The sequence below is a fragment of the Protopterus annectens genome, chromosome 10.part0, assembly GCF_019279795.1.
Source record: "Protopterus annectens isolate FY-2018-M chromosome 10.part0, PAN1.0, whole genome shotgun sequence".
NCBI lineage: Eukaryota > Metazoa > Chordata > Ceratodontiformes > Protopteridae > Protopterus > Protopterus annectens.
In genome coordinates, this window is record NC_056744.1 from 640,056,926 (window position 1) to 640,071,533 (window position 14,608).

At 41.9% G+C, this 14,608-nt stretch overlaps 1 protein-coding gene across 6 annotated transcripts in view; it reads right to left on the bottom strand.

The window, feature by feature from the left end:
* The window catches only part of YIPF1 (Yip1 domain family member 1), a 293,231-nt gene that overhangs the window by 24,500 nt on the left and 254,123 nt on the right, over positions 1 to 14,608 (bottom strand). For 4 of the 6 annotated variants that reach the window (XM_044085462.1, XM_044085465.1, XM_044085463.1 and 1 more), the window contains exon 9: positions 4,998 to 5,102. In XM_044085462.1, the coding sequence (XP_043941397.1) occupies positions 4,998 to 5,102 (105 nt within the window). Of the gene's footprint in view, positions 1 to 4,419; positions 4,760 to 4,997; positions 5,103 to 14,608 lie in introns of those variants that run through there. The other 2 variants (XM_044085467.1, XM_044085464.1) reach the window with 2 other exon arrangements.

Genomic DNA, 14,608 nt, shown 5'->3' on the forward strand with positions numbered 1-14,608 from the left:
TAGAGACCCAATTTTCCTTGAAGAGGGTGAGCCTTCCTCCTAGTTTTAAATGACTGAAAGGAGGGCAGAGAGGGGGAGGGAGAGTCATTGTGAGTGCTTGCCATAGAAGCTTGGCTTAGAACTCCCTGCCTTAAAGGTGGAAGTGGTCCATTGTTTGCTTCTTTGCTGACCCTGGGATAGGGGCCTGGATGTCCTGTCTCTGTGGGTCTTACCTTGGCCCTGTCTGCTGGGTGCACGGAAAGCCCAGTGCTTAGACGGGAAGCTCCTGCTGAACCTGGGCGGTTGAGCTTGAAAGAAATCTTTTACTGTTTGCATAGATTTTGCTTTGTCTTCCATATTTTTAAGCACCTCTTCTGCTTTTTCCCCAAACAGACGTTCCTTATCTAGGGGTGCATCAATAAGTTTAGACTTGACATGAACAGGGAGAGGTTGTTCCTTCAGCCATGCATGTCTTCTAATAACAGATCCTGTCACTGCTGCTTGGCTAGAGGCTTCTAGGGCGTCATACCCACATTATAATGAGTGCTTGGCCACTTGACAAGAGGGTGTAGTAATTCTACCAGCTCTTTTGAGTTGGCACCATCAGGAGAGGTAGCAATCTTCTGTTTTAATTGTTTCAAAGTGTATTGTTGATATTTTAACATATGGAACTGACAACTGAGTGCTCTGACAGCTAAGATTGCAGAGGTGTATACTTTCTTACCTCATCTGTCCAGAGCTCTGGAGTATTTCTCAGAAGGAAGATGGCTCTTGGCAGAACTAGTCTTAGCTCCTTTGAGTCCCTGTGTAATGACCTCGGAGTCTGCAGCAGGGTTCCTGTACTTTGTGTATTTGTGAGAATCCGGTACTCTGTAGTACCTAAGATGAAACAGGCACAAAAAACTTGTAAGATAAAATGAAAAAACAAACCGGCTCTCCAAGCTGGAAAAATATAATTTAATTCACGAATAACAGCAAATAAGTCCAGTACAAAACAGTCCTTTCCAATACGAAACAGTCCTTTAAAGCGCTTTTCGTTTGTTCAAAAACAAACTTCTTCAGAAAGTAAATAGTAATCACATTAACAAGGTATTTATACGTAACAGTGCGGGAAACTCACACTACAATTAAAAATAATTGAAAATAACACTCAAATGATTCAATAATTAAGTAAACGAATGAAAGAGACCTACATCTTAAAGGTGTAGCAACACACCAAAAACCTCTTTCACTCCTTATTAAGATAAGGCATTAGAAAAATAAAAAAATTAAAAAAATGAACAGTTTTCAGCTCATAACAAAAACTCGTAATAAGACAATGAAAAGTTCAAAGTCTTATGTCTTTTAAATAATGCAAACTCTAATATTTTCTTTGAAAATACAAAAATAAACTAAAATTAAAAAACTATGAATGTAAAAATGAACCTAAGTGGATATAATGAATAATATAAAACAAATGTACATTCCATAATGTGTTAACTTATCTTAATAAACTCCTTAGTTTCAAAATGCAAGAAATTGAACAGGCCTCATTCAAACCTGAGAAATTAAAGGCATTCAACTTGATCTGCCATAATAATTCCATTTCTTCTAGTTTGAAAGAAGAAGGTCCACCCCTTACATCCTGGGTGAAATGGTCAATGGCCAAAAATTTAAATTTATGTGTAGGATTCTTATGGACATGTTTTGCCAAGGCATTGTCGATTTTATTATGGGACATAGCGTATTGGTGCTCGTACACCCTATCCCTGAGTCTACGCTCAGTTTTGCCTACATAAAATGCAAAACAGTCCGAACATTTAGCCAAGTATACAAGGAATTTGCTGTTACAGTTAAATTTAAATTTTAACTTGTAAATGCTACCATTTGTTGAGAATTGGTTGGTACATTCCATAAACCTACAATAGCTGCAACTCTCACATTTAAACATTCCTGCTGTTCTTGGAATAAGTCTGTTACGGCTCTCCAGGAAATTTTTAACATTCCTACCTTTTTTAAAAACAACTTGAGGTTTAGGACCCAAGAAGTCAAAGATAAAAGGGTTGTATCTAAAACGTTCCCAGTTTTTGAATATCACTTTGGTGATAAGTTTACTTTGAGCATTAAACGATGTCACAAAAGTACGCTGGAAAGACTGTATTTTAGTCGAACCCAATATATCATGTACTAAAGTATCTTGTTCGTAAGTAACAACCGTTTCAAAAGGAGACTGACTTGAGTTCAAGATTGGTTTAAACTGGTTATTTTAAATTCAACCTCATCTATTAAATTGTCTATTAATGATTCAGGGTAACCACGATGTAAAAGCATTCGTTTCAACAGCTGGCATTCATTAATGAAATCTGATTCTAGACTAGATATACGTGAAGCCCTCACAAGTTGACCCTTTACAACAGATCTTTTTTGGTGGAATGGGTGACAACTGGAAAAATGTAAAAGTGAATTAGAGTAGGTCGCTTTTCTGTAAACTTGTGCTGTGAAACAACGTAAACTAAAATTTTTAACCAATAAGATGTCTAAATATGGAATAGAATCCATTTTGTCTTTTTATTTTATCTTACTCTGTAGTACCTGTCAGGTTTAGCTGGAGCAAGAGGCAGGGCATCAGGGGCTAAGCTCGATTCAAGGAAAACATCATCCACCACTTCTAGAATAGGTGGGATGGCCATGGGTCTGTGCTGGGGCAGGTCCAGAAACACTTGTTTCTTTGACTGTGGGTAGTCCTTAGATTCCCACTGAAAATGTTCCCTGAGGGAGTGAAGGGTTTCCCCGAAGGAGAGGTCCTCTGGAGGGGAGGCAGTGGGGATGAATTCCTCTGCATCTGAATCCTCAAACAGTTAAGGGATGTTGTTCCTCTACAAAAGCAGAATAATCAGACTCTTAGTCTGTCATAATTTCTGGAGAAGGATGTATTTTCCTTTTTGGAGTGGAGGCCTGAGTACCTCAGATAATGGAGATGAGATCCTCTGCCATTTTAAGCATTTGAGCTTGGGGTGGGGGAGCAGTAGCAAGATGGTGGCTAGAAGCAGATTTCCTAGGAGTGGCCTGACTTCTAGGCCTGAAAGAATCCGTCGGTCTTTGCAAAACAGTAGTCGGAAGAGAAGACGTTGTTTTTTGTCTAGAATCGGTAGTGTGAATGGCCTCTTCGGAAGCCGGTGCCTGCGTTGTGGTTCCGGACCCAACTGAGGCAGAGACAGCCAAAGGCTCGGAAGACTAAGTGGATTTAGCAGAGGCCTATGTAGAAAGCGAGTCAGGCATCAGGGGCTGTGAAAGCACCTCACTGAATTTCGGAGAACTGACAACTTGCTTAGCAGTAGCGTCGTCAGAAGGCTTAGCCTTGTGAGGCCTTTCTCTATCTTTACGTTTTTTCGGAATGTCGATGGATTGTTGGCTGATGGACGCCATATCGGAATTCGAAGGCGGAATACGAAAATAACTGTCTACAAAAAGAGCTCTACGGCAAATGGTTCTCGCATTAAAGAGGGCAGAGAACCGACAACGAGGGTCGCTGTGGTGTGGGCCTAAACAAGTGCTGCAGTAAGAATGAAAGTCTCTGTGTGGGATCTGCTTTCCACAGGTGAGACAATTGTTAACTTTTTCAGACATCAGGTAGATCAAGAAAAAAGGTCTCCAATGGGGTACTTAGCTTTAGACTTTTCTGCTGAAATTCAACTTCTGGTAGTGACCAACCAGCACTCGTGTAATGACGTTGGCTGCCTTGCTTTATAGTACTGACGACCTGATGTCAGATTACAGGTGACAGCAGCCGGCACACACAGACATTGACTCCAGTATTCGGGCCGGCCGAGGGCTACCACAGCAGGTATAACCCACAGGTGATGACTGCAACAGTGAAACATGAAGAACATCTTATTTACTGAGTGGTTATAATGCCTCCTAGTCTTAGTTCTACTGTTACTGAGGATGAAAGTCTACTAGATTACAGTATTTGTTAGAGTAAACACACAAAGGAGCTTGATCACTGTGCAATACATACAATGTTAGTTGCAGAACTGACTCATGGGGAAGTAATACCTCATATTTTATGAATAACTACCCTAAATTTTAATTAATTTAAAACTTGTATATGTCATCTGGCACTCAACATCCTATAAACTATACTGCTAAAAATGAAAGAATCTAGAGCAAACATTTTATGTCAGATATAAATGTTTTCTTTTGGCATAAGTGAACTAAAGTAAATTAATTTCTTTTGCATTCCACTTAAATCAGATTCCTACTCAACACTTTCAAAAAATACATGGCAGCTTCATACTGTCTGCTGTGAGGAAGCAAGAAAAGACTGAGGGTAGGCTTGCTGATGAGGGAATTACAGCAGTGCAGTGCAAAATGAAAACATGGGCAGTTTAGCAAATCTACTTAAAGAACATAGTCTTCAAACACACATTATAAGTAAGCGCAAATATGAAAACAAGAGTCTTCTGCAGAAGCATTTAAATATTTATCAACTCAAATGGTTTAGTTTAAGCATCAGACATAGGATAGGTTAGCATTTTCATATGTAGTAAAGAAAAAGCTGAAGTCCAAAAAGTCCAGATCCAGTGGGACATGCAGCCGTATCAAAAGTATCGATAATGTGTTGAACACTAGCCAGAATTTTGGGAATGCACTATTTTTCCTCAACAGGCTTAGCTGTCCTTGACAAAGAACTTCCTTTTCAGCAGGAAGAGCCGTTCCTTTTCAGCAGGATACTTCCTTTCTTCAGCAGACTATGAAATGAAAGAAAATCTTTGCACATATATGGAAAAGTGTGCTACATCTGAAATATATAAAACATAACTTAAAGATCATAGATAAACAGATTTGTGCTCCACAGACAGATTTAAATGAGACAATCTGAGCTTATGTCTGTTATGTCCCCAGCAAAGTGAAAGCAAGACTTTTCTACAGCAATATAAACTATAATAGAAATAATTAGCAAGTTTATGAGAGAGGCATGCAAAGTTGTAACAAGCAAATTACAATACAATATTCTGTAATAGGTTAGTGTACATTACCTAATGAGTCCTTCCAGCTGCACGTGTCTGGTTACTGAAAGGCACAACAGTTGCATCAGAAAGGGGAAGATTAATTTTCATATCAGGTGGATGAAAAAAATATACCTGTGGATTTGATACAAAAGTTTTAATTAATCTACTTAAGACCTATTTGGATTTTGCTCTGCATTTTCAAAGCAGTAAAGGGCACACGTAAAACATGAAAACACTGCAAAAGAAGTTCCATACTTAAGGAAAATTTTCTAACTACATTCTGCATTGCACATTAGCAAAAAACATGACTGAAATGCATTAGGATGCCTCATGTTTTTTGGACTAGAAGTCATAGATGTACATTTCCATCCTGAGCTCTGCACATGTAATTAAGTGGCAGCGCATCTAAAACATTACCTCTGGATGTTGAAAGACAGCAGAACACTAAAGAAAACATATGTACAGCCTGAGCACAATAGTCCAACAGGATACCAAGGGATATAAAACTATAAACATATGTGCATTATATTTACCCATATATCTCTATCCATTTATATATCTACAAAGCAGTGAATTACGTAAAACCACAAGTTTAATGAATACTTGTAAATAACAGCACTTCTTGGCTTCTTATTTTAAAAAAATGCCATTAAAATAACATCACTTCTTGGCTTCTTATTTAAAAAAAATGCCATTAAAATAACAGCATTTCTTGACTTTATATCCTAAAATTCACATTTATATTACCCTGTCATATGATTTAAATAGCGAACGCTATTTCATCGTACCTAAAATATCTAAACCACAAAATATCGAACATACAGAACAGCAAATTTTTTCTCAGGGAAAAAATACGCTGTTCGAAACACAAGCACACCAAAATAAATAAACCACACACATACACTTAACAAAAAGTACAGTTTTGTACCTACCATAAATGTAGATGTTCGAAGATCCACATTGCTGCAGTCATAACCTGAGGGTAGTCCGCTGTCCTCGGTCGGCCCAAATACCAAAGTGTTAGGCTGGCGTCGGTCATGGTCGCTCAGATCTGACGTCAGTACTCCGTGGTACAAAAGTGCATGACCGACGCCATATCCTCAGTCTTTCTTGCCCCAGATGTCAGAAGGCCTAAAAAAGAAAGGCCATAGCCAAAAACAGAAAATACCCAACCACCAATGTAGAAACAATAGTTACCCCAGAAACCACACAGCCACCCCAAACTACAGAGGGGAAGGAGGGAGGGTAAATTGGACTGCAGCAATGTGGATCTTCGAACATCTACATTTATGGTAGGTACAAAACTGTACTATGTTCTTCATCTCACATTGCTGCAGTCATAACCTGTGGGTAGAATCCCAAAGCAAAGGTAAAGGGAGGTTGGCAAAATCAGAAAGCATTTGGAGCTGCTAACATGCCCTGTAAAACTGCAGTGGCAAACCCAGCCCTAGATTTGGAATAAAGAGGGAGATGGTAATGTTTAGAAAAAGTGTGCACTGAACTCCAAGTAGCTGCCTCCAAAATATCCTTAGTAGCTACTCCCTTTAAAAAAGCAGTAGAAGTGGCAGTCGCCCTAGTGGAATGAGGTCTGATTCCAGCCGGAACCTCCTTACCATGATGAGAATAACAAAAAGCAATACAATGGCCAATCCACTTAGAAATAGTTTGTTTTGAAACAGGTTTTCCTTGTGAACCCAAGGCAAAAGAAATGAATAACTGTTGAGACTGCCTGAACCCTTTAGTTCTGCTCAAATAATAACGCAACTGCCTGTGAATATCCAAAGAGTGCAAAATTTTTCCCCTTTATTTTGGGGATCAGCATAAAATGTAGGCAAATGAATAGATTGGTTTAAGGCCACATTAGAAACAACATTAGGCATAAAAGTAGGGTTAGTACGCAGGGAGACCCTATCCTTATGAAATATCAGGAAGGGTTCAACTGCCATTAGAGCCTGTAATTCAGATACCCTTCTAGCAGATGTAATGGCCAACAAAAAAGCAGTCTTCCAAGATAAAAACTTCAACTCCGAAGTAGCTGCAGGTTCAAAAGGAGGTAAAGTGAGCTTTTCCAACACAAAATTGAGATCCCAGGAAGGAGTAGGAGCTCTACGTGGGGGTCTTATGTTCTTTGCCCCTCTAAGAAATTGATTAAACAAAGGGTGAGAGAATAATGGTGGGTCACAGTCATAGTGAGCAGAAATGGCTGCAGCATGAACTTTTACAGAGGAGAAAGACAAACCCTTGTCTAATAATTCTGTAAGATACTGAAGTGAAGCACTCAAATTAGGCACTGAAACATCAAAGCTCTTTGTTTTTCTCCAAAGAAAAAATCTCCTCCATTTATCAGCATAAACTTTCCTTGTACTAGGCCGTCTGGCCTCCAAAATGACATTCCAGACTTGTTGAGGAAGCTGCGACCCTCCTGGGTCTAAAACAGAATACGCCAGGCTGTCAGATGCAGGGACTGAATCCTGACATTGCGGAAATGATTGCTCGCCTGGGACAAAAGGTGTGGAATTGATGGCAAAGGCCAAGGAGGCTCCCGTACTAAACTCCTCAGCAGAGGGTACCAGTGCTGACGTGGCCAATCTGGAGCTATTAGAATCATGCAAGGCTTGTCCTGTCTGACCTTCAAGAGCACCTTGGGAAGGAGAGGCAGAGGAGGAAAGGCATAGACGTGAAGGTTGTTCCAACTGAATGATAGAGCATCCACTTTCCAAGCTTTTGGGTGAAACAGCTTTGTGCAATACTTTGGCAGTTGGAAATTTAGTGGAGAAGCGAACAGATCTATGTCTGGAGTCCCCCAAGCCATCGTCAACTGTTGAAATACATGAGGATCCAATTTCCACTCGTGGGGATCCACCATCTGTCTGCTCAAAACATCTGCTAAAGAGTTCTGTGCTCCTGGCAGAAACCTTACCTGAAGAGTGAGGTGCAAACTGAGAGCAGTCTCCCACAAAATCATAGCTTGTCTGCAAAGAGGGTACGAATGGGTTCCCCCTTGCTTGTTGATGTACCACATGACTGTTGTGTTGTCTGTTTGAATCAACACCTGTCCTGGTAGAAGTAGATCCTTGAAAGCCATCAGTGCAAATTGGACTGCTAACATCTCCTTCATGTTGATATGCAAATGTTGTAGTCTGGGAGGCCACGTGTCTTGAACCCATTTCCCATTGAAGTGTGCTCCCCAAGCCATGTCTGAGGCATCTGTCGTTAAGATCTAACTCGCCTCTGGTTGGGTCACAGAGAGTCCCTTGTTTAGGTGACATTCCTGAGCCCACCACAAAAATTCCCTTTGGATGCAAGGTATTATCTGAATGACAGTGTCCAAATCGTGGCAGTGTTGAGTCCATACGCTTTTGAGATACCATTGTAGCTTCCTCATATGCAGTTTGGCATTGGGAAGCACCAGAATACAAGATGCCATGAACCCCAAGGCCTGAAGGACTGTCCTTGCAGTCAGCCTGGACCGTAGAGATAATTGCTGGAAGTAAAGGGAAAGATTTCTTTGTTTGTCCGGGGTCAAAAACGCCATCTGAGATGCTGTATTCAGTCTCACACCCAGAAAGCACATGTCCTGAGAGGGTACTAGACTGGACTTTATTTCATTCACAGAATACCCTAGGCACCTTAACACTGCCATAACATACTGTAGATGGTGAAGTAACTTGACTTTGTCTTGAGCAAGAATCAGGCAATCGTCCAGATAAGGATAAATTTGTATTCCCCTTAATCTTAAGAAAGCTATCACCGGAGCCAGGACCTTTGTGAACACCCTGGGCACAGTAGATAAGCCAAAGGGCAATGCAGAGAACTGATAATGAAAAGTACCAGCACGCAACGCAGGAACCTCCTGCAGCTGGGCCTGATAGGAATGTGAAGATAAGCCTCTTTGAGATCCAGAGTTACCATCCAGTGATCTTTGCCTAGCAGAGGCAGAAGCTGCTGTAAAGTTAACATCTTGAATTTTGGAATGTCCAGGTATGTGTTGAGAATAGACAAATCCAGAATTGGCCTCCAAGTGTTTCCTTTCTTTGGTACAAGAAACAGGCAAGAATAAAATCCTAGGCCTACTTCTGACGGAGGGACCCCCTGGATAGCCCCCATTTTTAAAAGTAAAGAAATCTGCTTGTGAGCCTCCAACTTTTGCTGAGGAGGAACGTCTGGCATGCCCTTGAAAGGAGGCAAGGTGTGAAAATAAAACTTGTAGCCTCGATCTATAATGTCCAACACCCATTTGTCCTGGGTGACTAAAAGCCAATTTTGTCTGAAAAGTGCCAACTTTCCTCCCAGAGGAGCTGCCAGACAGGAGGGATCTGGCAGCTGGAAATACAGGTCATTGGGTCTGCTTACGAAAAGGCTGACCCCTGCCCTCACCTGAAGATTGTGCAGGAGAACTCCACGTCCTAGGTCTGAAAGAACCCTGAGCATGAGCTCTGCCCCTACCACGTCTAGATCTGCCCCTAGACTGTAAATCAGAAGAAGGATAAGCCCATCCCTTAGCAGGCCAATTTCTGCTAAACTTAGGGGGCTGCACCTGTAAAAATTCCTTAACTGTCTGCATGGACTTTGCTTTGTCTTCCATTTTTTTCAACACCGACTCCACAGGAGAACCAAACAGAACTTCAGATTGAAGGGGAGCATCCAAAATTCGAGCTTTAACATGCTCTGACAAATTCTGATCCTTAAGCCAGGCGTGCCTACGAATAACTGAACCAGTGGCAGCCACCCTGGAAGAAGCCTGAAGAGCATCAAAACCACACTGCAAAGAATGTTTACCCACCTGATCAGAGGCATGAACTAAATCTTGCAATTCCTTACACTCTATACCCTCTGCCAAAGCATCTACCTTAGATTTTAACTGACTTAAGAGGAAATTCTGGTACTTCAGCATATGAAACTGGCAATTCAAAGCCCTCATTGCTAGAGTGGAAGAGGTATACACTTTTTTACCCCACCTATCCAAAGCCCTAGAATCTTTATCCAGAGGGACTGGATTCTTTACAACAGAAGCCCTGACACCCTTAGGTCCCTGGCTAATAGTTTCCGGGTCAGCTCTTGGGCTTTTATACAAACATTTATGAGCCTCTGGCACTCTGTAATACCTGTCTGGCTTGACCGGGGCAGGAGGTAAAGAATCAGGATTAAGGGAAGCTTCTGAAAAAACATCCTGAACAACTTCCAAAACAGGGGGAATAGCCAAGGGCCTATGCTGTGGTAAAAACAAAAATTCCCTAAGCCTGTTTCGAGAATCTGAGAAATCCTGACCTTCCCACTTAAAATGCTCCCTCATGGAATGCAGGGTTTCAGAAAAAGAAAAATCCTCTGGAGGGGAAGCAGAAGGACATGAATCCTCTGCATCTGAATCAGAATAAGGAGGAAAATCCTGAATGTCCTCAGCCGAAGACTCAGAATAATCCGAGGAATGCTCCAATCCTTCCACCTCTGGCTCCACCCTAGGCCTCTTATCTGGAGGGGGCATAGAACCCCTGATTAAAGTAATCAAATCCTCTGCCATTTTCAGCATATGCTTTTTAGGTACAGACCCTGCAAAACTAGGGCTGACGCCAGAGGAAGACAAACCAGGCCTGACCTTGGAAGGTGCCTTAGAGACAGAAGTAGAAGGCCTAACCACCTTATGCAAAGAAGGGACTACAGAGACTTGAGAGGCCCCCTCAGCCTGACCCGACTCCTGAGAGGCCACATCCTGCAAGATTAAAGGCTCCCCCTGAGTTTCAGCTGAAACTTCGGCTGGATCCATAGATTCCACCGTAGTTTCCAAAGAACCGGCGTCCGTAACGGACGACTCATCCTGCTTGGACTTTAACGATTTTTCTCTACGCTTCTTAGCGGTAGCGGGCGTCGGAGGATCCGACGGCATATTGTAGTTACACCACTTACCGAAGACAAGTCTAGCACAATCTAACCTGCGTTTAATGGTGCGCTTATTAAATCTAGCACAAAAGCGACACCCGACTACGTCGTGCTCAGGCCCCAAGCAAGGAATACAGAGAGTGGTAATCCCTATGAGGTATCTGTTTCCCACAAGAAATACAATTATTTACTTTTTCTGACATCCGGATTTAACTGAGGCAAGAAAAGACAAAAATATTCCCAACGGGTACTTAGCCCAACTTGGTCTTCGGTCTGAAACTCAGAATACAAAAATTTCAGGACGCCGAACGGCACTTGCAAACGCTGCTTCTGCTTCGGACCATGCGGCAAGAAAGACTGAGGATATGGCGTCGGTCATGCGCTTTTGTACCACGGCGTACTGACGTCAGATCTGAGCAACCATGACCGACGCCAGCCTAACACTTTGGTATTCGGGCCGACCGAGGACAGCGGACTACCCTCAGGTTATGACTGCAGCAATGTGAGATGAAGAACATCCATAATTCTAACCCTACACTACTACCTATCCACTCACCTTAACCCAACCCTAAAGTCCCTAACTATCGCACACTCACCTTACCTGCTCCCTAACCCTAATGAACCTATCAGACACTCACCTTACCCAGATCCGTTCCCACACTTACCTTAACCTGGTCTGTAACGTCCGCTCATATACTTACCTTACCCCGGTCCGTAACCTTCCCACCACAATAGAGTAAATAGCGAAGCCATGGAACGGACAACCAAAATCTTACCCTAGGTAAGATTTCTAAGTTCCGTGGCTTCGCTATTTTGAGTTTGACAAAAACTGGTCGATATTATAGGATTCGAAGTTTAAAAACTTCAACACTATAATATAGACCCTAAAATTCAACAAAACAAACACAGATATCTTTACACAGTCCACACAGCAGCTCCAGGAAATAGGCTGTTGAAGGATGTTCAGGCAAAAGGCCTTAGCCAGGCCTCATTTCTAGCTGTCCATCACAGTTGCTCCCTCTGGTGCATTCCACAGCTCAGCCCATCTGTGTTGAAGTACTCCACACTTCCACAGACTTTCTCCTTCCAGATGATTTTCCAGAAGAGGAACTAACATCCTGATGGTCTTGGGACTGGGAACCCCTTTTTATAGCACTGCAACTGCTATTTAAGAGTTCATTGCTGACTGTTACATACTATTTTCTTGATCAGCTGTTGTGGGAATGTTCATATTCTCAACACTACAGTAAAGATGTAAAAGTACATTACCCCTTTTCTATCCAACCTCTTACTACTACTACCATCACAGGACAAAAAACAGTGATTTGGGACTCGTAAGACTGAGCTGTTGTACTTCGACAATCTGTCGACACTTTTGCTGGCTAGGCCAGGCCTGTGGGCCACTGTACAGAGAAAGGATTGGAGGGACAGTACCCGGTGGCACAACTTCATATATCCAACAGTCTGCCTACCCAGCCACTACAATGAGGCATGATCAGTAACAAAAGTGAAGTGCCCATCTAAGAAATAAGTCCACTTTACTGCTACAGGCTCTCTCTTAATGGCTGCAGACTTCCTTTCTGTATTACTTGACTTCCCATTGATACAGCAGACAAGTTGCTCTTTTGAGCTACCACTGCTCCAAAACCTACTTCCCATACATGGGGAACCCTTTAGTAAAATCAGGAGCCATTACTGCAGGTTCAGAAAACAGGATTCTATTGAGTTCATTAAATGTTTTGTCAAACTCATGAGACCACAGAACCTTGACAGGTGCCTTTCACACTTGTGAAATATACCAAACACCAAACAAAAGTCGCAATATTGGGCAAAAATTTTCTGTAGTACCCAGCTAGTCCAAGAAAAGTCTTCACCTATCTTTAAGTGGAAGATAAATGCCATTTTTTATATGGTGTACTGTTTCTAGTCATGTTCTTACCACCCATCTCTCTATACAGTATCTTAAATACTTGGCTTCCACTTCTTCTTAGCATTTGCAGTCAAGCCTGCTTGTCTTGTAGACTCTTAAAACAGCCTGCACTTTTGGTAGGCAAGATTCCCAGCCCTCTGAATTAATGACCACATTGCTTAGGTGTGCGACATGACATCAGGAGTAAGGCTTCAATATTTTATTCACCAGCCTCTGAAAGGTGGCTAGGGGTGCATCATGTAGACCAAATTGTAACATGGGGTACTGAAATAAAGTCTAAAGGCTTGCAAAAGTTGTTTTTATTTTTTCTTTAGCAGATGAGATAAAGTAGTATTTACTAGTATATAGTATCTGCCCTTTCCTAGGTTTATCAATTTGTTAATTCTGGGATAGGAAAGGTATCAAACACTGATATGCTATTCAGTTTCCTAAAATTGTTAGAGAATCTAATACTTCCACCAAGTTTCAGGAACATAACTCATGAGCTGCTCCATTCACTTTGCAACTCGTATCACTTCTAGCTTGAGCACCTTTTGATCTACTACTACTTTTACTAGCTATTTTTGTCACTCTGGTACTCTTTGGGTCTGAATCTAATCCTCATTCCATCTGCTTTCTCTGTGTTATGTTGTATAAGTTTAGTTTTCCAACATGTAACAATTTTCATAATACTGTTTGAATTCCTACATGTGTAAAGGGATAATCTTTTTTATCACCATGAATGCATATGACCTCTACTACTTGGGTGTTACTAATCTTAAACATGGAACCTCAGGCAAAAGTAATAAAGCATCCAGAGTCTAGCAGGGCTTGAAAAGTACAGTTTTGTACCTACCATAAATGTAGATGTCCGATAGGTATGCATCTGCAGTCATCACATATGGGTTGTCCTGCCTCAGGCAGCCCTTCGGTCGGACGGATTCCAAAGTCTGGGTCCGGCGTCAGCTGATGTTGCACTTTCCCCGACGTCAGAGCGCCTGGGGTATAAAAGCATCAGCCGATGCCATCTTCCTCAGTTTTTCTTGCCCCAGATGCCAGGTGCCCTCTAAGGAAGGCTAAATTTGGAGAGATGCATTTAAAAATCCAAACATGCACAGTAATATAACAACAAATACACCATAATAGATCACCCCAGCTACCTAAAAGAGGGATAAGTACCCAATAAATACCACAGAGGGGAAGGAGGGAGGGTAAACCTGACTGCAGATGCATACCTATCGGACATCTACATTTATGGTAGGTACAAAACTGTACTATGTCCTTCAAGGATGCATCTGCAGTCATCACATATGGGTAGAATACCATAGCCAATCTGGGGGTGGAGGAACTAGGAAAAGGATGGTGTAGCTAAGTTACCCTGCAGGACAGCCGTAGCAAAGCCTGCTCTGGAAAGGTAAATTGTAATGCTTGGCAAATGTATGCACGGAGCTCCATGTGGCAGCTTCTAAAATGTCCTTTGTAGCCACCCCTCTTAAGAAGGCTGTGGAGGTGACTGTGGCTCTCTTAGAATGAGGTCTGATGTTAGCTGGTACAGTCTTTCCATGAAATGAGTAACAAAAGCGAATGCAATTTCCTATCCATTTTGAAATAGTCTGTTTGGAAATTGCTTTTCCTTGAGTACCAGCAGCATATGCTACTAGCAGCTGGTCAGCTTTTCTGAAACCTTTAGTTCTGTCCAAGTAGTAGCGCAACTGTATGTTAATGTCCAGGGTGTGCAGCAGTTTCTCCCCTTGGTTTTGTGGATTTGGGAAGAAGGTAGGCAAGTGAATGGCTTGATTCAATGAAACCCTGGATACCACCTTTGGCATAAAAGTAGGATTAGTTCTTAATGAAA